The 24,198-nt window shown below is 43.7% G+C and overlaps 1 protein-coding gene across 2 annotated transcripts in view; it reads left to right on the top strand.

Annotated features, from left to right (window-relative positions):
* Window positions 1-24,198, top strand: part of ZC3HAV1 (zinc finger CCCH-type containing, antiviral 1) — a 64,297-nt gene that overhangs the window by 5,738 nt on the left and 34,361 nt on the right. The window contains exons 2-6 of one of the 2 annotated variants that reach the window (XM_072777363.1): window positions 13,365-13,500; window positions 17,301-17,553; window positions 21,644-22,414; window positions 22,881-22,979; window positions 23,782-23,880. In XM_072777363.1, the coding sequence (XP_072633464.1) occupies window positions 13,365-13,500; window positions 17,301-17,553; window positions 21,644-22,414; window positions 22,881-22,979; window positions 23,782-23,880 (1,358 nt within the window). The remainder of the gene's footprint in view (window positions 1-13,364; window positions 13,501-17,300; window positions 17,554-21,643; window positions 22,415-22,880; window positions 22,980-23,781; window positions 23,881-24,198) is intronic. The other variant, XM_072777364.1, reaches the window with a different exon arrangement.

The following is a 24,198-nucleotide window of genomic DNA, read 5'->3' as shown; positions in this document are numbered from 1 at the left end:
AGTATTTCTTTAAAGATTTTATTTATTTATTCATGAGAGACAGAGAGATAGAGGCAGAGACATAGGCAGAGGGAGAAGCAGACACCCTACAGGGAGCCCAATATGGGCTTCCGGGATCATGCCCAGAGCTGAAGGCAGACGCTCAACCCCTGAGCCACCCAGGCCTCCTTAGTATTTCATCCTGTAATTTATGGCACAGCTCAGTACCTGTTGTCAAAGAAATGGTCATTTGGGATATTTCCAGTTTTTTGCTATAACGAACCATGCTGCCAAGACTACACGTCTCTTGGTGCTTCTCCAGAGTAGATCATTAGGAAGTGGAATTGCTGGGTTGAATGGTTGCACAGCTTCAACTTTTCCAGATTCTGACAAATATTTTCATGTTCGAGAGTCCCAGTTTCCCCATCTCAGGGCCAGCTGGCACTGGGTATTTTCAGACTTTTAAAAATTTATGCCAATTTGAAGGGCATAACATGATATCTTATCGTTTTAATTTTGAAAGGATTTTCAAGTCTTATGAAAAATTATAAAGCATCCAATGAGTTATCTGTGTACCCATGAATCAGCTTCAGAAATACAATGTTAAGGGCAGCCCGGGTGGCTCAGCGGTTTACGCCACCTTCAGCCTGGGTGTGATCCTGGAGACCCGGATCAAGTCCCACATTGGGCTCCCTGCATGAAACCTGCTACTCCCTCTGCCTGCGTCTCTGCCCTTCCCGCCACCCCCCCCCCCCCCCCGTCTACAATAAATAAATAAAATAAAAGAAAGAAATACAATGTTAATCATTTAACCCTCCCCCGAATTCTCTCTCTCTCTCTCTCTTTTTAAGTAAGCTCCATGCCCAGCGTGGAGCCCACCATGCAGCTTGAACTAACAACCCTGAGATCAAGACCTGAGCTGAGATCTAAAGTCAGATGCTTAGCCGACTGAGCCACCCAGGGGCCCCTGAATTCCCTTTGTTGATCATCTCCCCCATCTTAGAGGTGATAGAGATAAATACTGTTCTTTTTTTCTCTTCAGTTTTAATAAGGTATCATTGATTTAGAAACATTGTATATACTTAATGTGTACAATATGATATTCTGTTTTTTTTTTTTAAGATTTATTTATTCATGAAAGACACAGAGAGAGAAAGGCAGAGATGTAAGCAGAGGGAGAAGCGGGCTCCAGGCAGGGAGCCCAATGGAGGACTCAATCCTGAGATCGTGGATCACGCCCTGAGCCAGGGGCAGGTGTTCAACCGCTGAGCCACCCAAGTGTCCCTTGTTTTTTTTTTTTTTTTTTTTTTTAAGTAATCTGTATGCCCAAAGTGGGGCTCAAACTCAAGAGTCCCATGCTCCCCAGAATCAGCCAGCCAGCCAGGTGCTCCTGTGGTATTTTGATATACGTATACATTGTGAAATTATTCCCTCAATCAAGCTAATTAACCTATCTCTTTACCCCCCCTTTTTTTTAATGATGAAAACGCTTGTGATCAGCTTTCTCAGCAAATTTCAAGTATGCGTTATTGTTGTCTATAGCCACCATAGCGTACCTTAGATCTCCAGAATTTATTCATCTTATAACTGAAACTTTATATCCTTTGACCAATATCAGTGTATTACTCCCACCTGCCCCTCACCTCCAGTCCCTGGCAACTACCGTTCTACTTTCTGTGAGTTTGACTTTTTAGATTCCACGTATAAGAGAGATCATTACAGTAATTGCTATCTGCCTTGTATCGCTTAGTATAATGTCTTTTAGGTTTATCCATGTTGTTGTAAATGGCAGGATTTTTTTCTTTTTTGTGGCTGAATCACATATTCCTTTGTATATCTATATATCTGTGTCTGTGTCTATATCCCTCATTTTCTTTATCCATTCATCTGTCGGTGGATGTTTTGGTTGTTTCCAGATCTTGGCTCTTGTGACTAATGCTGCTTTGAACATGGGAGTGCAGATATCTCTTTGAGATATGATGTCATTTCTTTTGGGTATATACCTGAAAGTGGGATTGCTGATTATGCGGTAGTTCTATTTTTAATTTTTTGAGGAGTCTTTGTGCTGTTTTATATAGTGGCTGTATCAATTTATAATCCTACTGATAGTGCTCTGAATTTGATTTTTATTTTTACTATACACTTATTTTTAAATATGTATGTATGTATTTATTTTTTTAAAAAAAGCTTTTACTTATTTGAGAGACAGAGCATGAGAGAGAGAGGCTGACTCCCCACTGAGCAGGAAGCCTGACATGGAACCCATTCCAGGACTCTGGGATCATGACCCCAGCCAAAGACAGATGCTCAACCAACAGAGCCAACCAGGTGCCCTATGTGTGCATTTCTAAGCAATATTTAGTATTGTTTTGCCTGTTTTCAAGCCTATAAATCATATCAATGCTAGGTATGCAAATACTTATTTGCTTTTGTGTGCACAGCATGATGATTCTGAGACTCACCTGTAGACCTGGACAAGATGGACTTCCTCCCTGAGCCCTCTGCTTTACAATCCTAGTTGTAGCTGTCTTTTATTTATTTATTTTTCTTATTTATGATAGTCACACAGAGAGAGAGAGAGGCAGAGACACAGGCAGAGGGAGAAGCAGGCTCCATGCACCGGGAGCCCGACGTGGGATTCGATCCCGGGTCTCCAGGATCGCACCCTGGGCCAAAGGCAGGCGCCAAACCGCTGCGCCCCCCAGGGATCCCTGTAGCTGTCTTTTAGTTACATCCCTGCTCGCTCTTTGAGGAGTCCATGGGGCCAAGGAATTGTGCCCATCTAGAACCTATAGTGCTTACTTTGATTCTAGACCTTGATCCAGGTTCCTGGGACCCTGGACTTCCAGAGCCCACTTCCAGGGCTTCTTCCCCAGGTCTTCCTCCATGTGGCTGACATGTTCATCGCCTGTATCTGATGGCTCTAGCAGTGTGGCCAGAGTTGGAAGCCAGGGCCGACTTGCTTCATTCTTATATAGCTCATCAGAGAACGCAGAGGAGTCTGAGAAGAATTCACACTTGGCCTTCCAGGTCATTTTGAAAGTATATTTGTCAAGATGGGAAGACAGATCATATTTTATTGAACCATTTTGTAGCTTGATTTTTTTACTTTTAAATGCTTAGGCACTTGGTGCGTAGACTTCCATTTTATCTTGCCCTGGGTCCCCTACATTTTAGGAGAGGGACTGCTTTCATTCTGTGATATGAATAGCTTTCTTTTGTATGAATGTGCAACTTACATATCAATTTTTCTTATCAAAATAGAGATTGTAATTTTTTGTTATTACAAACCGTGATGCATTGAATATGCATATGGTATATCTCTCCTTGTGACATGTGCAAGGGTCCCCTAGATAGCTACTAGTAGACTTACCTTCAGTTTTATGAGATAATCCCAAATTGTTTTCCAAGGGTGTAGACCAATTTTACTCCCATCAGAAGCATTCGAGCATTCCCTTGCTTCATATTCTTGCCATTTGACAAGATCGGCCTTTAGGGGGGTTGTCACGTGGTAGGGGTGAGCAGGGCCAAAAGAGCTACAGTAGCTTTATTGCTCTGTCAGGCAAAGGAAGCTGCAGCAAACACCTACAAGCCTGCGGGGAGGAGACATCGTCAGCCTTTTAAAATTTGTGCCAGTACAGGGATCCCTGGGTGGCGCAGCGGTTTGGCGCCTGCCTTTGGCCCAGGGTGCAATCCTGGAGACCGGGGATTGAATCCCACGTTGGGCTCCCGGTGCATGGAGCCTGCTTCTCCCTCTGCCTGTGTCTCTGCCCCTCTCTCTCTCTGTGTGACTATCATAAATAAATGAAAATTTTAAAAAAATCTTAAAAAAAAAATTTGTGCCAGTACAAGGAAATTGTACCTCACTGTGGTTTTAATTCTTTATATATTTCTAGGTCTCTAGGTGTCTTAAGACCTAATGCTCATATTTTAGGTTTGTCTTACCTGGTGTCAAATTTTTAGCACTTACTTCTTATTTCCATTTTGCTTTTTTTTTTTTTTTGAGGTCTTATTGCTTTATTTTTGCTTGTGATAGTCATTTATTTATTTTACCATTTTTGAGGGTATCCTTCACGCTTCTCTTGATGAGCACTGAGTAATGGATAGAATTGCTGAATCAGTGGAACAGACACTTGAAATTAATAGAACCCTGTGTATTAAGTACACTGGAATTAAAATTATTTTTTAAGATTTTATTTATTAATTAATGAGAGAGAGAGAGAGACACAGGCAGAGAGAGAAGCAGGCTCCATGCAAGGAGCCTGATGTGGGACTCGATCACGAGTCTCCAGGATCAGGCCCTGGGTGGAAGGCAGCGCTAAACCGCTGAGCCACCCGGGCTGCCCGGAATTAAAATTAAGAGACAAGACAAAACAAAACAAAGAGGAATGACCTTCAAACTGGGGGAAAAAATGTGTACAGTTCAATGGCAACAAGTACATTCATGATGTTGTGCAATCATTACCATATCTGGTTCCAGAACATTTTCCTCAGCCCAAACAGAAACCCTACACCAATCAGCAGTCTCCTTGTTCTCCCCTCTTTCTGGCAACCCTGGCAACCTCTAATCTACTTGTCTTGTTGTCTCCATGGGTGTGCCTTTTCTGGATGTTTCTCACAAATGGAATCATACTATTTGTCCCATTGTGCCTGGGTTCTTTCCCTCAGCATAATGTTTTCAAGGTTTGCCTTTCACTTTTGCATGTTCCGTGTCATTTGTGTGTTGTACTTATCGAGAAGTCTTCCTGGAAGTTCCTTCTGTTACTGCGTGTGCTTGGTCCGTGGAGTCTAGTTGACCGGTTGATGGCCATGGAGGCTGAACTGTTTTTTGTGACATCAGGGCCCAGAGAGGGGCGTGTGCCCCATAAGAATCATTTGGGAATTTGTGTCTCTTTTTAGATTTGCTTCATGTTTATTTTCATTTGACTGAATCTGCAGCTTCAGTGCAGCTTCCTGCAGAAATTAAACTGAGAAACATAATGACATTATAAATGATCCTGTGAATCTTGATAAAACGTTGAGTAAGTGACAAAGAAGCATCTGATAACAAAATGTTTTCTACTTTTTACATAATCTAGAGATGGCAAGAGTGAACAATGAAAACAAATACAGGGTTGCTTTCCTCCCGTTCTAATTTGCTTACTGCTCCTTGACTACATTTACTTCCAAACAGGTATCTTTGATCTTTACCTACAGGTTATTCTGGAATTGGCGAGGCCCCAGAATGGGGGTGGGAAAGGGGTAAAGGAATCCAGGAGGACCGGGGATTTCAGACCCAGTGAGGAGTCAGTTCACACAAGTCAGAGCAGAGGAGCTGGACTCAGTTTTGTTTTGTTTTTAACATTTATTTATTTATCCATGTGAGACACAGAGAGAGAGAGGCAGAGACCCAGGCATGTGTCCCCTCCATGTGGGGAGCCTGATGTGGAATTCAAACCTAGGACCCTGGGATCACGACCTGAGCCAAAGGCAGACCCTCAACCACTGAGCCACCTGGAGATTTTTAGAAGTCCCTTAGGTGTTTCTAATGGGCGACACTAATTGGAGCACTGGAGACTGGAGGCATTGTCTGCAATAACAGAGAGGTGATTTCTGGGCACCCTACTCTCAGTACAATAGGCTGCACACGGATCCTTGGTGCCCCTGCCATCCTCCGCAGGCCTGGTCCTCTCCTGATGCCCTCTGCTGCTCAGCGTCTTGCAGCCAACCGGGTGCTTTCCTGCAGCTGGAGCTCACCCTGTGGCATCAGTCGGCTGGCCTTCTCTTCTTTGCACCTTGTGGGGTCCAGATAGTACAGTTGTGCTTAAAGCTGGCTCATTTCGGGGTGCTTGGGTGGCCCTGTCGGTTAAGTGTCTGCCTTCAACCATAAAGAATTACAAAAATTAGATCAACAAGGAAGAAGCTGAAATTTTCCAGTTATAATTATTTTTTAAGGTTTTGTTTTTGGGGCACATGGGTGGCTCTGTTGGTTAAGCGTCTGCCTTTGGCTCAGGTCATGATCCCAGGGTCCTGGGATGGAGCCCCACATCAGGCTTCCTGCCCGGTGGGGAGTCTGCGTCCCCCTCTGCCCCTCCTCCCCCGGCTTGTGCTCTCTCTTAAATAAATAAAATCTTAAAAAAAAAAAAAAAAAAAGCTGGTTCATTTCTTCAGCTCCACATTTTCTCTACCCCTACCACCCCCATTCTTACCCTTATCCTGCCCCTGTGTTCTCTCTTGGCCTACTCTGATCCTTCCCCTGGTAATAGGGCTTCCAGATTCTCGGAGCTGCCCCTGTATCTAGTAGCGAGGCTGGTTGACCTTGAACGTCAGCAGCACAAACAACAGAGAATGGGAGTCTCATGGCTTTGAAATCATATTTCATTACAGTTGTTTATGATGGATGACATTTTATTCTTTAGACCAGAGTTCTCTAGATTTTATCTTTTACATGTCCTGGTTTCTTTTTCACCTGGTTTATATCACTGTGAGCTATTCCCTGTTTTCTGTACAAATCAACATATCATTGTTTTTATCAACCCCTCCCCACAAGGTGTTGTGGGGGGGAGAAGGGGAGGGGTAATTTTGAGACAGATTCCTGTCAAAAAACAAGACTCTCCCTTAGGTTGTTATCTTTTCCTTGTTGGTCTGGTGGTTGAGCCCAGGCCTGGCTGTGTGTTTACTGGCTGGTGAAGTCCGAGAGCTCCGGGGTGACCATCTCGTTCTGGAACCTAGCTTGGACTCTGATCGGACTAGTCCAGCTAGCAGTTCTCAGCTCCAGCTGCACAGTAGAGTCACCTGCCACCCCTTGTCAAATTAAATCAGTCTCCGAGGGTTAGGCTTAGGTATTTCCAAACACTCCCCAGTTGATTATTATGTGTAGCCAAGGATGAGAGCCACTCTACCGCCCAGACCTCATCTGAGGTGTAGGGGAGGATTTATTGCCAGGGTTAAAATAATATTTTGTTCTGTGGCTGGAAGAGAAAAGCGAAAAGGTCATTTGTTTTTAGGCTTTGGCCAGAGATCCTGACACAGAGACAATTGTGCTCTTTCAAGGCCGTCTTTGCTCTTTTTAAAAAAAGTTATCGTCTCCTATCCCAACTCACCATGTTTGAAGTTTATCTGCTCCAAGTGCAGCAAAATTCTGCAAACATTTGTTTTTCCCTGGGCAGTACATAATGGTTTGTAGGAGTGCTCGCCTCTGTGCCGGGAGGTGGGGAGCCCCGTGGCTGTGCTTCCGCAGTCTCTGATGTCCTCCAGACTCCCAAGAGGACTCATGGGCCAGGGGGGCAGCAGCATCACCTGGGCACTTGTTAGAAATGCAAATCCTCAGTCCCCACCCCAGACCTACTGATCAGAAACTCTGGGGGTGAAGCCCAACAATCTGTTCTAACAAACCTTCTAGGTGATTTTTTTTTTTTTAAGATTTTATTTATGTACTCATGAGAGGCACAGAGAGGCAGAGACACAGGCAGAGGGAGAAGCAGGCTCCTCGCAGAGAGCCCGATGTGGGACTCGATCCCAGGACTCCGGGATCGCACCCTGAACCCAAGGCAGATGCTCAACCACTGAGCCACCCAGGTGCCCCCCAAAAAGTAGTTTCTGTCATTTGCTCTTTCCCTGCTACCTCATCTACATGATTTACATGCATTTGCTCTCCTTATACTCTGCTCTCAATTTTCCATTAATAGCTGGGGAACAGTGGTTTAAATAATCCAGAATGACTTCTTTTTCTTCTCCTCCTCCTCTTCCTCCTCCTCCTTCTCTTTTCTTCTTTGTCTTCGTCTTCTTCTTCGTTGTCTTTCTTTTTCTTCTCTTTCTCCTGCCCCCCTCCCTTTTTTGGTTTGAAAAAGTTTTGATCCATTTTTGTTTTTCCAGATTAGGCTTTGTTTATTTGTTTTTGAGATCGGGGTTCACATATCAGGTCTTCCTCTTATTTGAGTTGCCTTTGATTTCTTGTTTTGTTTTTCTCATTTCTCATTTTATCAGCCTCAGTTTCCCAAAGTATAAAAAGTAAACTGCTTCCTCAGAGGCTTACCATGTTACTTATTAAATAATAGATGCAGAGTTCCTGGCACTTAGTGCGCATGTAATAAATGTCTTTTTGTTTTGTCTTCCCGGGTTTGCTCCCAAAGAGATGAGCACAAACTGCCCCAGCCTCGTGGCTGACCAATATGCTGAAATGAGGGCAAAGAAAAAGCCTTCGAGAAGTGGGGAGAAGTCAGGGGAATGTGGGAAAATGGAGTAGGGCCTCCCAGGGAGGAGGCTGCTCGTCAGACACCAGGGCTAAACAACTAAACAGAGATGTTGGAGACCGAAGCTGGATGCAGGGTGAGTGTCCCAAATCTGGAGGAATGAGCAGTTTGCCTGAGGATGGAGGTAAGAAGTGACTAGGGAAACCCAGCCTTCAGACAGGCAGCAGCAGGGACCCAGCCAGCAAGTGTGTGCTAGGCGGGCCATTCTGCCAACATGAGGGCCTTCGGTGAGCTTGGAGAAGCCTAGAGACTCAGGGCTCCAGACAGAACCATTAGGCTGCCTGGTGGCCTTTATTTAGAGGAAACGTTGACTTCAGGGACCTTGGACGTGGCCTCTTCCTCTTCCTCAGCTGGGACAGATAGGACCATTGCTGCATCTAGCCATGACCTGGAGAGGGGCTGGGTGCTCTTCTATGATCCTCATTTGGCCGTCAGAGGGGTGCCATAGTCTTGGCACCCAGTTCAGGATGACTGGATGGAGCTAAAGGGAACGTAAAGGTTCTAAACTCCTTTCCAGTCACAGTTGTCATGTATCTCTGAGACAGAGGTGGAACCTGCCTCGCAGTGGGGTGTTTGTTTCAACGAGGTTATCGTCAGCTCCAGGGCAAGGGGATCATTGTTGGCACTGGCCAGTGGAGTGAGAGGCCTTATAGTTAAGGGGTCTCACATTCATTTGGTGATGGGGGGGCCTGGGCCGGAGGCTGAGCCCTCCCCCTGCTGTAAGTTCTCTTGAGATTCTCCCCACCGTGGGAGGAGTGTTAGGGTGGAGTCTAGCCCAGCTGCTGAGGGCTCGGGGGGGGGGGGGGGGGGGGGGGGGGGGGGGAGGGGGAGGGGCGGGTGGAGACTGTTGGGAGCAGTTATGGGATCACAGAACCCCAAAACCAGCTAAGAGAGCTGAAGTCAGCTTTATCCAGGAGTGCCAGAGACCTAGAAGGGCCCGCCTGAGGAAATGGCTCGGATGGAGGCTGTTACCAGAGCCTGACCAGTGGCCCGTGACTTCTCTCTCTATGAAGCAAAGTGCAAGGGAGAGCTGGTTGGGGTTTAAGGGCTCAGATGGTAGCAGACACAGTCATTGATTCTGTGATTTTAAAAAAATTTTAGGAGGTTCCACAGCTAGATCTGAAGGCAATTCCAGAGGGTTTCAGAAATGTCTTATACACAAGCAGCATTTGAATAGTGGCTTCTATTTTTTTAAAAGTAATCTCTGGGGATCCCTGGGTGGCGCAGCAGTTTAGCGCCTGCCTTTGGCCCAGGGCGCGATCCTGGAGACCCGGGATCGAATCCCACGACAGGCTCCCGGTGCATGGAGCCTGCTTCTCCCTCTGCCTGTGTCTCTGCCACTCTCTCTCTCTCTCTCTCTGTGTGTGACTACCATAAATTAAAAAAAAAAAAAAAAGTAATCTCTGCACCCAATGCGGGGCTCAAACTCATCAAGAGTTGCATGCTCTACTGGCTGAGCCAGCCGGGTGCCCAGAGTAAATGACTTGTAAAGATTAATTCATGGAGAAAGACTTTTATCTAGATGTTTACATTAAAAACATTATCAGCTTCAGTAAGATAATTTTGCAAAGTTGTTTGCATTTCTGCTTATTAGTAACAACTAAAAAATAGTGGCAACAGATAAATGTTTAATATTTTGGAAATGAAAGAAAACTATTAAAAGGAAGATTTTGGGAAGCCTGGGTGGCTCGGCGGTTTAGCACTGTCTTTGGCCCAGGGCCTGATCCTGGGGACCTGGAATCGAGTCCCACATCAGGCTCCCTGCTGGAGCCTGCTTCTCCCTCTGCCTGTGTCTCTGCCTCTCTCTTTCTGTCTGTGTCTCTCATGAATAAATAAATAATTAATAAATAATCTTAAAAAAAGAAAAGAAAGATTTTAATTCTCTATAAGGAAAATAGAACCTGAATAAATGGAGAGAGAGTTTCTGTTCCAGAATCAGAAGATTAATTAATGAACTTAAGATGGCATAATATCTGATCTAATTTCTGGAGTTAACATAAATTAGATTCTCAATATCATATTTTCCTGGAATTGACAAAATCATAATAATTTCTATAGAGAAAATGATAGGTAAGCACACTAAAGAGTTTTTGGAAAAGGAGCAAACCAGTGATGTGACAAATTACTCTGTTAATATTTAAAATATTGTGCAAAGGAGATTTAAGTTGTATTAGATTCAAAGCAGAACAGTAGATTGATAAAATTGCAATAGAGATTGTGACAGTTCTAAATCTTCTACAAGATTAACACAAAATAGTCCAGGATAACAGAATAAAAAGAAAAGAATCCTATTTAATAGAATTATTATTGAGGGGCGCCTGGGTGGCTCGGTCAGCTAAGTGTCCGACTCTTGATTTTGGTTCAGGTCATGATCTCAGGGTTGTGAGACTGAGCCCTGAGGCGGACTCTGCATTGGGCATGGAGCCTGCTTACGATTCTCTCTCTCTCTCTCTCTCTCTCTCTCTCCCTCTGCCCCTCCCCTCCCTTCCTTCCCCTCTTAAAAAAAAAGAATAGAATTGTTATTGAGAAAAGTTGATGTAAAGCATTTCTGTCCCTTTCTGACACTACTTGTCATGATAAGCTCCAGATGTTTTAAAGAATTAAAGCTGAAGATATCTCTTTTATAAGTGAAACAAAATGTTCTATTTATCCCACTATGGTGGAGGAATTGAAAGGCAAATTGGAAGGGTCTGATTATATAGAAATTCAGCAACAATGGGCAGCCCGGGTGGCTCAGCGGTTTAGCGCCGCCTTCCACCCAGGGTGTGATCCTGGAGATCCAGGATCGAGTCCCACCTCGGGCTCCCTGCATGGGGCCTGCTTCTTCCTCTGCCTCTCTCTCTCTCTCTCTCTCATGAATAAAATCTTAAAAAAAAAAAAAAAGAAAGAAATTCAGCAACAGCAAATTAAAGTTCTCAGTAGAAAGGGAAAAAATGCAAAACTACTTGAAATAAATAAGGCTGGTAATGATTAATTTTTAAAAGTATAAAGACAGGGGTACCTGGGTGGCTCAGGCAGTTAGACATCTGCCTTCAGCTCAGGTCATGATCCTGCTGGGGTCAAGCTCTGGATCAGGCTCCCTGCTCAGCGGGGAGCCTGCTTCTCCCTCTCCCTCTGCTGCTCCACCACTGCCCCCCCTCCCAGCTTGTGCTCTCTCTCTTTCAAATAAATAAATAAAATTTTAAAAAATAATGAAAGTATAAAGAACAACTATAAATCTGTCAGAAACCATTCTCTACTATAGGTAAACAGTTAAAGAATGTGAACAAATAGTAAAGATGTAAGGAACCTAAGGAGTAAGTAGGGAAATTAAGCATCAAGCCAACATTTGGGAATATTTCAGTCTTGTTAATAAATTAAGTGCAAATTAAAAGCATAAGTCTATTTTTTACCTACTGAAGTAGCAAAAGTGATAAAACTCCTTTTTAATGTGTTTGCAGGGAAATAGACACACTCAGATTGCTGGTATGTTTCCTGGAGAGCAGTAGATCAAAATGAAACAAGCTGCCAAGAAAATTACTGTTCTTTGAGGCAATACTCCCAAAGGAATAAATCTCAGGAAAATATTGTAAAAGATGGAAGGTTATTTGTAGAAAGGCAATCGTAGCCATGCTACCTATGTAGTGAAAATCCGGCCATTACCTAACCACCTTATAATTTGATGATGGTTGTACAAACTAGAAAGTATTAATATCCCATCATATTAATAACCACTAAAACCATAAATCTGAGGACTTTGGCAATAATTGTAGGTAGCATACATAAGTTAAAGAATGGAATGAGTTTGTTATGTGGACTCTGGTAATTGCCAAATTATGTTTGCCTAATGAAAACAACATTGCTATCACGGTTTCTCAGTGATCTAAATCAGTGCTTCTTGGACCTTAATGTCATTAAGTCATTGGGGGATGTTGCTGAATGGCAGATTTTGATTCAGTATAACCAGGCTAGGGCCTGAAACTCTAAATTTCTGACAAGCTCCCAGAGAGGTGATGGTGATGCGATAGGTTATCCCACTATACTTTGGATACAGGAGACCTAGGTCTCTGCCATCCAGATGGTAGCCACTAGTCATGGGTGGCTATTGAAATTTAAATTTATTAACTTAAAAAAGTAAAATAGAAAATTAGTTCTTAAGTCTTACTAGCTATATTTCAAGTACTTGGTGGCCATATTTGGCAAGCTCAGATTATAGAACAATTCCATCATCATAGAGTGTGTTCTCTTGGACAGTGTGGACCTAGATCATCAATGTCTTAAAAGGAAGGCATTATTATCTTTTTCTGTAGAGTTGTTTGAAACATACAACTAAGAGCTCATTCCATTCCTTTCTAGTCACAGATCATATAGGTATACATTGGTATATAAGATATAGAAATAAAGCAATGAATAATTTTGTATCATTAAAACATTTGATAAATGAAGTCTCTTTTCCCATCGACCTTTATTTTCAGTCCACAGATGCATGTTTTTTTTTTAAAGATTTTATTTTTTTAAAAAAAATTTATTTTTAGGTAATCCCTGCACCTGACATTGGGCTTGAACTCACAAGTCTGAAATCAAGAGTCACTTGCCCTATGCACTGAGCCAGCGAGGTGCCCCAAGTCCATAGATGTATTATCCTAATTATTCTTTGTCCCTCAGTGGGCAATCATTTCCAATAAATTTATTTCACCAGTTTTTTCCCTTTAGTAATGTATACTAGAGGAGATACTGTTTAAAGAAGTATTGCAAAAAAAAAAAAAAAAAGAAGTATTGCAACAATTTAAAATATAGATGTGTATAATTTGTGGGGAAAAAAAAAAACCATCCCCAGGGACACTTGCTTGGCTCATTCAGTTGAATGTCCAACTCTTGGTTTCAGCTTAGGCTGTGATTTCGGGGTTGTGGACTTGAGCCCTGTGCATAGGGCTCCATGCTCAGTGGAGAGCCTGCTCGCTGCTTGCCCACAATGTGTGCGCACTCTGTCTCAAATAAATAAACAAATAAAATCATTAAAAACAATTCCGGTATGCCCATTAGGTGTTTCATCAATTTATATTTTTAAAGTGTCTTCTTTAGGCAGGATTCCATACCAAAGGATGTGGGCCCAAATGATTTGTTTTTCTTTACTTCTGTGAAGTGGAAACACTGACAATTGTTGTTTTCTTCCAGGAATTTGTGCAAATATTCTCATGAGGTTCTCTCAGAAGAGAACTTCAAGGTCCTGAAAAACCATGAGCTCTCTGGACTGAACAAAGAGGAATTAGCAGTGCTCCTCATCCAAAGTGACCCTTTTTTTTTGCCTGAGGTAAGTTGTGATTCCTTCGTTATAAGCCACAAGAGACAATATTATTGGCAGTGTTGTGTCATGGATGGGTTGGAATAGGACCACAAAAGACTCAAAATCACCACCAGGCTCTGCAGATAGCAATCAACAGGTGACTGTTGCTAAGTGACCTATAGATTCCAGCAATTTCCTTCCCATTTGAGGTGATCTGAAGATACAGTATTAGAACTAGTTGATGCTTTACATCTAGGTAGCTTCCTGGAAGGAGATGGTCTTTTTTTTTTTTTTTAAGATTTTATTTATTTAATCATGAGAGACACAGAGAGAGAGAGGCAGAGACATAGGCAGAGGGCGAAGCAGCCTCCCTAGGACTCCCGGGATCATTACCTGAGCCAAAGGCAGAGGCTCAACCACTGAGCCACCTAGGTGCCCGAATCTAGTAGGTTCTTAATTGCTGACCTGCTTCCCAGAGAATGGAAGAGATACCATGAATAAATAAGTGAAATCTTAAAAAATAAAAAAGAATCTACTAGACGTTGCTGTTGCTGAGGGATCCTAGAAGAACCTATTGACAAAATCTCTGTGAGGGCCCTCTTACCACCCTTTTACCACATAGAGAGTCCAAAGAAGAGAGTGCCTTTTCGTTGGAAGAATTGAGTACTCAGAATTAGTGAGTGGGGTGGGGAGGTCCATGCCTGGTTTACTTTTTAGCTAATAGCTTGTTTGCCATTTACCACTTGTCAGGGCTGAGATTGTAGATGGGGAGACTGCAATGTTTACCGGACTAGAGGTCTGAGGAGCTGGTTCCTATAGTGGAAAATCGACAAGAACATTGGTAGCATGGATGTGTATTTGAAAAAGCTGGGCAAGAGAAGTCTCTAAAGGGGTGTCTCAGGGGATCCCTGGGTGGCTCAGCGGTTTGGCGCCTGCCTTCAGGCCAGGGCATGATCCTGGGGTCCTGGGATCGAGTCCCACATCCGGCTCCCTGCAGGGAGCCTGTTTCTCCCTCAGTCTGTGTCTCCGCCTCTCTGTGTGTCTCTCATGAATAAATAGATAAAATCTTAAAAAAAAAAAAAAGTCCTGATTCTGCTACCAACTACTTCTGTGATCACGGACAAAGCATGTAATCCTGGGTCTCACTTCATTTGATGTTTTACATTCGTTCAGCTAACATTTAGGAGTGCCTGCAGGTGGTAGGCATGGAGTTAAATCCTGAGGGCAGCTGTGGACAAGACACATTCCTGCCCTAACACCTGAAAGTGTCCTCACTTTTTCATTTTGCCTTGACCTGTGAGAACATAAAAGCATCAGGCAAACCAGACTTCTTGGTTTATAAGCTTGTAAAATTTAAATGTGCTTATTAAAGGTAGAAATGCTGTCATTTGCTCTAGCCTAATAAAGGCAGGAGCACTCTTACTTATTCATTAGGACAGTCCTAGGATTGTTAACCAGAATGTCATTTGTGAAGCCGCTAATTATTCTTCTCCCAGGGCCTTGGTTCTGGAACTTTAGTGAGCATCAGAATCATCTAGAGGGTTTGTTGAACCAGAGTGCTGGGTCCCACCTCTGGGGGCTCTGACTGTATATGGAGAAGGGTCTGAGGATTTGCATTTCTTTCTTTCTTTTTTTTTAAATTTATTCATGAGAGATATATATAGAGAGGCAGAGACACAGGCAGAGGGAGAAGCAGGCTCCATGCAGGAAGCCGGATGTGAGTCTCGATCCCGGGACTCCAGGATCACGCCCTGGCTGAAGGCGGCGCTAAACTGCTGAGCCACCGGGGCTGCCCTGGATTTGCATTTCTGCTGAGTTTCCAGGTGGAGTTGACCCTGCCAGTCCAGGGACCACACTTTGTTGTTGTTTTTGGTTTTTTTGGCTTTCTTTTTGTTTTTAAAAGATTATTTCTTTATTTTTTTTGAAAGAGAGAGAGCCCAAGCTGGGGGAAGGATGGGATGCAGGGCTCGATCTCAGGACCCTGAGATCATGACCTGGGCCACTTAGGTGCCCCCAGGAATCACACTTTGAGCCCTGGTGGTTCTAGAGCCTAGAATCTGTATAGTAGGCTTCGTGGCAATGATGCCTGTTTGAATCAGGTTTTCGAAGTCGTCTGTGTACCTAAATTGTTGCTGGAGTCTGATTCTCATTAGGGTTAGGGTTAGGGTTAGGGTTAGGGTTAGGGTTAGGGTTAGGGTTAGGGTGTACCTAAATTGTCGTTGCTGGAGTCTGATTCTCATGTCATTGCCACCCAGAGAAATCACAGTGAACCAGGACGATCTGATGTACTCAGTGTGTTGAAACAATGTATACGTGTTTTGATCTTTAGGATTCTTTTATGTAGTGATTCAAACATTTGCAGCACATTTTATATTTTACACAATGTATTTACATATTTTATTATTTAATCTGCTCAATAACTTGGGTTATGTGGACAGAGCAACTATTTTCCTCCGTCACAGTGAAGGAAACAGAGACTGGGAGTAATAATTCAGGTGAGGTCCCCACAGCTGGTTCTGTGCCTGTGGACTTTAAAATCATATGGTCTGGCCTCTGGGACAGTATTTCAGTAAGAAATACTTATGCCTTCTTTTTCTTAATATTTTATTTATTTATTTTACATAGAGAAAGAGAGAGGGAGAGCACACAAGCAGGGGGAGCGGCAGCATGCAGGCAGAGGGAGAGGGAGAAGCGGGCTCCCCATGGAGCAGGGAGCCCATGGTGGGGCTAGATCCCAGGATCCTGGGATCATGACCTAAGCTGAAGGCAGCCGCTTACCCAACTGAGCCACCCAGGGCCCCAACTTATGCCTTCTTTTCAGCTAGGACTCTATGTCTGCAGAGCTAGCTGGGTAGATATATCTATTTACATAGGAATGTGAAAATTACCTTCTTTAGTTGACCTTTTAAGAGACTTTGTCATGTTTTGCCTAGCAGAGACAACGGTTGCGGTAAGACCCACATGTCCCTTTTTTTTTTTTTGAAGCTTTTTTTTTTTAAGATTTTATTTATTCATGAGAGAGAGAAATTACTAGGTAGAGAGGCAGAGGGAGAAGGAGAGGCAGGCTCCCCACTGAGCAGGGAGCCCGATACAGGGCTCTATCCCAGGACCTAGGATCATGACCTAAGCTGAAGGCAGACATCTAACTGACAGCCACCCAGGCGCCCCTTTTTCAAAGCTTTTATTTTTAAGTCCTCTCTCCACCCAGCGTGGGACTTGAACTCACAACCCCCAGACCAAGAGACACATGCTCCACCATCCGAGCCAGCCAGGTGCCCTTCACATGTCCCTTTAATTGCAAAATGACTTGATAGTCTTCCTCCTTGGGGTTCCTTTGTAACATAGGGCTCCCTTTGGGTCCTATTTGGTCCTATCTGTGGCTGGCCATGGCCATCTTATTTTAATTCTTCCAAAGAGTTATTAAATTCGTGTTTCAGTTAGTTTGCAGGCCTCTTCTACTGCAAATAAATTGTCAGTTGAATACGGGATGCCTGGGTGGCTCTGTGGTTTAGTGTCTGCCTTTGGCCCAGGGCGTGATCCTGGAATCCTGGGATCAAGTCCCGCATCAGGCACCCTGCATGGAGCCTGCTTCTCCCTCTGCCTATGTCTCTGTCTCTCATGAATAAATAAATAAAATCTTAAAAAAAAATCAGTTGAATACAACTCATCACAGGTTGTGGAAGACACATATATTTTTTTCCTTCAGTAGATCTCTGCTTACAGCTAACTTTTTTGTATACTTAGGCTTTCCCTAGTGAATATGTGGCAGGTGCGGGAAGGTGTATTGTCTCTGGCAACATAGTTGTCTCTGTTTCTCTCTTCTGCAGATATGCAAAAATTATAAGGGAGAGGGTCGAAGAGTTATTTGTGACAAGTATCCACAGTGTGAAAGGCTCCACATCTGTGAGCACTTTACCCGAGGGAATTGTGGGTATGCCAACTGCCTCAGGTCCCATAACCTGATGGATAGAAGGGTGCTGGCGATCATGAGGGAGCACGGCCTGAGCCCCAGCGTGGTTCAGAACATCCAGGACATCTTCAACAACAAGCACAGCCGAAAGAAACACTCCGGGTACAGAGGTACATGCTTTCTCCTTTTTCATTAACAGAAGAAACAGAAATAAACAGAAATCACAAGGGAAGTGTATCTTTACCTATAATCCTTCTACCTCCCCATGTCAAGCTATTTTTGCTTGCAGACCTTGTCTCTATGGATACATAATTTTTACTTGATTATAATCACAGTATGTATGCAATTTTGCAATTTGATTTTCATGCTAAGCACTATCCACTTACCCCACTTTGTTAAAATGTTTATAATTTTTCTAAAAGCTAATCATAAAGCTTTCCCCCCCCCACCAGCTGTTAGCATTTTGTCCCAATAACATTTTGTTGCGATTGTTTTGTCACTTTCTCTCAGTATCTGTACACATATCCACACTGATACACACACACACATAACATTTTTGTGGTTAGAGCATTTGAGGTATGCAGTCATACCTCCACATCTCTATATATAAACATGCACTTCCTTAATAAAACAAGGCCACCCTCTTCCATAACGACAATACAATTAATACAGGAAATCTAGCATTAATGCAAAACTATACACAATTTTATTCGTAGTCCTCAGTACTATTCCTTTTTTTTTTTTTTTTTAAGATTTTATTTATTTATTCATGAGCAACACAGAGAGAGAGACAGGGAGAGAGGCAGAGGGAGAAGCAGGCTCCGTGCAGGGAGCCCAACGTGGGACTCGATCCCGGGTCTCCATGATCACGCCCCAGGCTGCAGGCAGCGCCAAACCGCTGCGCCACCGGGGCTGCCCCTCAGTACTATTTCTTGAAAAATGTATTTATTTTTACCTTTTAAATTGTCTATGATATAACATAAAATTGACCCTTTTAACCATTTTTCAGTGTACAGTTCAGTGGTACTTCAGTGGTATTACGTTCACAATGTTGCCAGCCACGACCACCATCCATCCCCAGAACTTTTCCATCTTCCCAAATGCATACTATGTACCCCAGTACAATGACCCCCCTTCTTTGTGCCTGCACCTGGCAACTGCGTTGTATTTTCTTGTCTCTATGAATTTGACTTCTCCAACATCCTCATAGAGGTGGAGTGATACAGGATTTATACTTTTTGTGATGAGCTAATTTCATTTCCATGTAATGTCTTCAAGGTTCAACCCACCCATGTGATAGCATATCCTTCCTTTTTTAAAAAAAGGAATATATACAAAATTATACATACAATTTTAAACATTGTGGTAAAAATATACATAACAAATTTTTTTTTTTTAATTTATGATAGTCACACAGAGAGAGAGAGAGAGAGGCAGAGACACAGGCAGAGGGAGAAGCAGGCTCCATGCACGGGGAGCCCGACGTGGGATTCGATCCCGGGTCTCCAGGATCGCGCCCTGGGCCAAAGGCAGGCGCCAAACCGCTGCGCCACCCAGGGATCCCACATAACAAAATTTACCATCTGAACCATTTCTAAGTGTTCAGTGGTGTTAAGTACACTTATGTTGTTTTGTTTTGAGGCCCATCTCTAAAACTCACTTTATCTTGCAGAACTGAAACTCTATACATATGAAACAATACCTCATTTCCTCCTCCCCCTCAGCCCTGACAACCACCGTTCTACTTTCTGTTTTCATGAAGATGAATACTCTAGATACCAAATACAAATAGAATCGTATGAGATTTGTCTTTTTATGACACTGGCTTATTTCACTTTGCATAACATTCCACTGTGTGTATATGCCATGTTTTGTTTATCCATTCATCTGTGGTTGGATACTTGAGTGGCTTCTACCTTCAGCTACTATGAATAATACTGCTGTGAACATGGTTGTACAAATATCTGCTTGAGGCCTTGCCTTCGATTCTTTTGAGTATGCACCTGGAAGTGGAGTTGCTAAATCATGTAGTCATTCTATGTTCAATTTTTGAGGAACTGTCATCCCATTTTCATAGCAGCTCCGCTATTTTGTATTCCCGCCATCAGTGCTCCAGGGTTCCAGTTTCTCCATTTCCTCACCAATACGTGTTATTTTCGATTTTCAGGTTAACAGCCATCCTAATGGGTATGAAATGGTCAGTTCTATTCCTTAATCATTTTCACATTGTTTAATAATATCAACACTTGCAATTTTTTATGCCTTTCTGAAATGGATGTTAAAGAGGTGGATTTTATTATTTATTTATTTGTCAAGATTTTATTTATTTATTTGAGAGAGAGAGCACAGAGGAAGCAGGAGAAGGAGAAGCAGACTCCCCGCTGAGCAGGGAGCCCAGTGCAGGGCTGGATCCCAGGACCCTGGCATCATGACCTGAGCCAAAGGCAGATACTTAACTGACTGAGCCACTCAGGCACCCCTTTTTTAATTTTTTAAAAATTTTTAAAAGATTTTATTTATTTGAGAGAGAGAGAGCAGGGAGAGAGGAGGTGAATTTTATAAAGCGGATAGAATACATAATTTTAAGATTCTATAATACGTAATAAACAATTACACCTCTTTATATTTGAGAAATTCTTTATAATTAACCAGGAATTTTTCACCCAAAATATCTCATCGTTCTTCCTGATGGCAAAGCCATGAAGACAGGCGTATTATTAGCCTCAATTGATTAAGGAGACTGAGGGTCAGAAATATTAAATGACTTTTATTTTAATTTATTCTTTAAAAAGATTTTACTTATTTATTCATGAGAGACACAGAGAGAGGCAGAGACACAGGCAGAGGGAGAAGCAGGCTCCACGCAGGGAGCCCAATGCGGGACTCGATCCCGGGATCCTGGGATCACATCCTGAGCCAAAGGCAGAGCTCAACCGCTGAGCCACCCAGGTGTCTCTTAAATGACTTTTATTGTAAGCAGTCTTAAATCATTTTTACTATGAATAAATAGAAGAGATGTTTTCAAGGCCTCACACCACTAGATAGTGGCAGAGCTTACGTGTTCTGCTCCCTCATCTGGTGTATTTTCTCCCACATTGTAATGCTCTCTGAACAGGGGAACACCTGGAGGGATGTGTTCTGGTGTAGTTTCCCAATATAAATTCATGGTATGTGAGAGAGATCTTATGTATTATCCCTTCTGGTTAATTTACTTGATTAACTATTTTGTTGGCAGGAGAAGTATGTTTGCTTTTACTCTATTACCCCTGCCCTTTGAGTTTGGAAGAGAAGGGCCCTCTTCCTGCCCTTCCCCACACATATAATAGCCAGCTTATATACCACACATGCACACACAACACACATACACCACATACAGGCATACATACCACACACTTGTACACACCACACACAAACACACATGCATTCACACCATACATGCATACATACTTCACACTACATGCACATCTTACTGACAATGTCTCACACACGTACACTGCATATGTACATCTTATACACATATACACCTCATGTGTGCATGCACACCCAGAACAATACACACCACACATAAATGTGACAGACGTGCCTACCACACATACACACTTCACACGCACTTGCAAGCACCCGTGCCCACTCCTTCCCTCCTCTTCCCCAGGGACTCATCAAGTTTCTTGAGAGAGGCTAATTCTTCTTGATATCTCTCACCTAAGCTTGGATATTTGGGGACTAGATGAAGAACTCTGGAAAGATTTCTAGTTTAAATGAAATCAGACCTTTTTACTGTGGTTTCATGTTTATTAATTTATTTCTTGTGTGTGTGTGAATCCTTAGTTTGTTGGGGGACCTTCGACAACATGGGCAAAACCTAAATGACTTGGAAAATACTCCCTGACCTGCACTAGTCTGCATCTCCATTCCTCAGAGTGGTGAATGTTGACGGGAACCAGAGCATAGTGGACACCCCCAGCTAAGAGCTTGGGGGCTTGGGGTTACATCTGAGGCCCAGGAGAGAAGTTGAGACCAGCCAGGGTCACTCTGACTCTCATCCTGGGCCATGGGGCGGGGGGTGTTTCCTGCTCTGCTAGCAGAATAGCAGATTCCTCCTTCATCTTTAACATCCTTCCCAAGACTTTTACACACCAGATTGGGACACGTGATTTTGATGGAATGTAGATCACAAACTTGGAAAAGCTGAGGAGGAACAGTGGCGAGAACCCAAACGTGCTAATGCTCATTCTCCTTGTTTGGTTTTTCTTTTCCTAGCTCCTCCCTCCTATCGTAGAGACAAGGCATACAGAGGTAGAAGCAAGAGCAGAGACCGATCATTTCAGGGTAGTACAGAATTTCTTCCATCTGCTCCAGCTCCTGCTCAGAAGTCCTGCTCGTCCAGTCCAGATCCAGTGGGCCACAGGCCTCCCCTGGATAATGTGCCCGTCGAGGATCTGGCCCACAAGTTTGGGCGTCTGGGAAGTCAGGATTGCCCTCAGCCTTCCCCGGTCTCACCTAAGGCCAATAGTCTCAGAGGAGCAGGTCAAGTGGGAGGAAGCCGGCGGTTTTCAGAGAACGGCAGTCCAGAGGATCTCTTTTATGGGCATCAAGATAGCATTTTCTTTCCTTCTGATTCGACGCCTGCCTCCAACCGGAAGGGCCCTGACTCCGGGCTGAATGACAAAGGCACCAGTAGAGAGTCTGTGTTTTCCTGGAGTAAGGCCACCTCTGGCTCTGTAGGTTCTCTGCAAACACCTGAAACCATAACCACCAGAAAGAGCACAGGCCTGCTTTCCCCAGACGGCATGAGCGCCGAGGCCAGAGGTAGCAATCAAAATGCCCAGTATTTCCCGCTTTTTAATAATAACGTTGATGGAATGGCCACGGATGGAACTTCCGCAAGATCTTTAAATTACAAAACCACAACCAGAGGACAGAGAGAAAAATCGTTACCTCGGAATCAGGACGCGGGAACTCCTCCCGGTAATGTCCAGACCACTGGCACAATTATGGGTGGTGATGATCCAGCAGCGGCACCTGCTAACGGTAAGGTGAAGCCACCTTGGGCCAGTAAATCTGTCCACGGCATACCAGACGGCTCTAGTCAAGTTGTGGGGGGAAGCCCCCCAGTGTCAATACTGGTGCCTCTGGTTTTGACTTTTTTTTTTTAAAGATTTTATTTATTTATTCATGAGAAACACAGAGAGAGAGAGAGAGGCAGAGACACAGGCAGAGGGAGAAGCAGGCTCCATGCAGGGAGCCTGATGTGGGACTCGATCCCGGGACCCCAGGATCACGCGCTGGGTTGAAGGCAGGCAGGTGCTCAACTGCTGAGCCACCGAGGGATCCCCTGGTTTTTACATAACACTGACCTTCAGAGGAGATAAAAATGCATTCTGCTTTGGCAGTCAGAACCTGTACACCCTTGTCCTGCCGACACCTCAGGAGACCACTGTCCCCACAGTACAAGTGCGCACTCGTTTTGAGATGCCACTTTCCATGTCCTCCTCAGGCACCAGAGCTGCAGCCTATGCAAGCCATGGTCAGAACTCTGCCCAGACCCCAGTTAGCCCTGCCAGTGAGTTTGCAAGGACCCCAAGATGTGCTCCATGTAAGTCACTGAGGGACGAAGCGGGGGGCCAGGTCTTGTGTCTGCTGCAGAACAGTTACGGCTGGTGGCCTCTCTCTGGACGTTCCCTAGTAGTCACTAAAGGGCAGAGAGTTGGAGGGTTTGGTTGAGGGGTGATACTGGTGAGGAGACTGACCTGAAGACCAAAGTGCCAACAGTTGAATCATGGGGAGTTAGCTGCCACATTTCCTGAGCACAGGAGTAGTTTAGTCATGGTTTAAAAAATAAACATAACTCTCACATGACCCTAAGATCCACGTTTGCTTTTTTTTTTAATTTAAATTCAATTTGCCAACATATAGTATTAACACCCAGTGCTCATCCCATCAAGTGCCGTCCTTAGTACCCATCCCCCATGCACCTCCCCTTCTGCAACCCTTCGTTTGTTTCCCAGAGTTAGGAGTCTCTCATGGTTTGTCTTCCTCTCTAATTTTTTCCCACTCAGTTTCTCCCCCTTCCCTTACGGTCCCTTTCACTAGTTCTTCTATTCCCCATATGAGTGAAACCATATGATAATTGTCTTTTTCCGATTGACTTACTTTACTCAGCATAATACCCTCCAGTTCCATCCACGTTGAAGCAAGTGGCAGGTATTTCATCCTTTCTGATGGTCCATGTGTGCTTTTATGGAGGGGCTGTCTAGGCTCTCATGAGCAACACGTGAATTTGCAATTTTCTTAAACATGGGGCCAGTTACAGATACTCTTTCCCATTATGAGATAAGGTTCTCTTGATTTTTGGTCTAAACACTAAGATCAGCATACACACACCTTTTGTTTTATAGATTCTGCATTTGACGTTGGTAGTACCAGCTCTTCCAGGATGGATGACTGTGACCCACAGGAAATTTGTCTTGACCACCTGTGTAAGGGTTGTCAAACTGGTGAGTAACTTAAGGGCTTTCTAGAAGCCAACATTTCCTGAGCATTTACTGTATGTTTGGTACGTTGCCAAGAACCCTAGGTGTATTGCCCTTAAATGTCCTATCAAGCCTGGAAGTAAGTTCTATGGTTAACCCATTTTAAGATGTGGAAACTAGAGGCACAGAGAGCTTAAGACCTCACATACACAAGTGGACAAGTTGACTTTTGACTCTCAATTGCCCACCCAGCCTGTGTTCTTTGCCCCGGTATAGTATTATACTTTCTCCTTTTGCAGTTCAGTTTCAGGTGCAATATTATTGTACTTAGTCAAGGACCCA

The sequence above is a fragment of the Canis lupus genome, chromosome 15, assembly GCF_048164855.1.
Source record: "Canis lupus baileyi chromosome 15, mCanLup2.hap1, whole genome shotgun sequence".
Classification (NCBI taxonomy): domain Eukaryota; kingdom Metazoa; phylum Chordata; class Mammalia; order Carnivora; family Canidae; genus Canis; species Canis lupus.
This window is presented reverse-complemented; position numbering and strand designations above follow the sequence as displayed.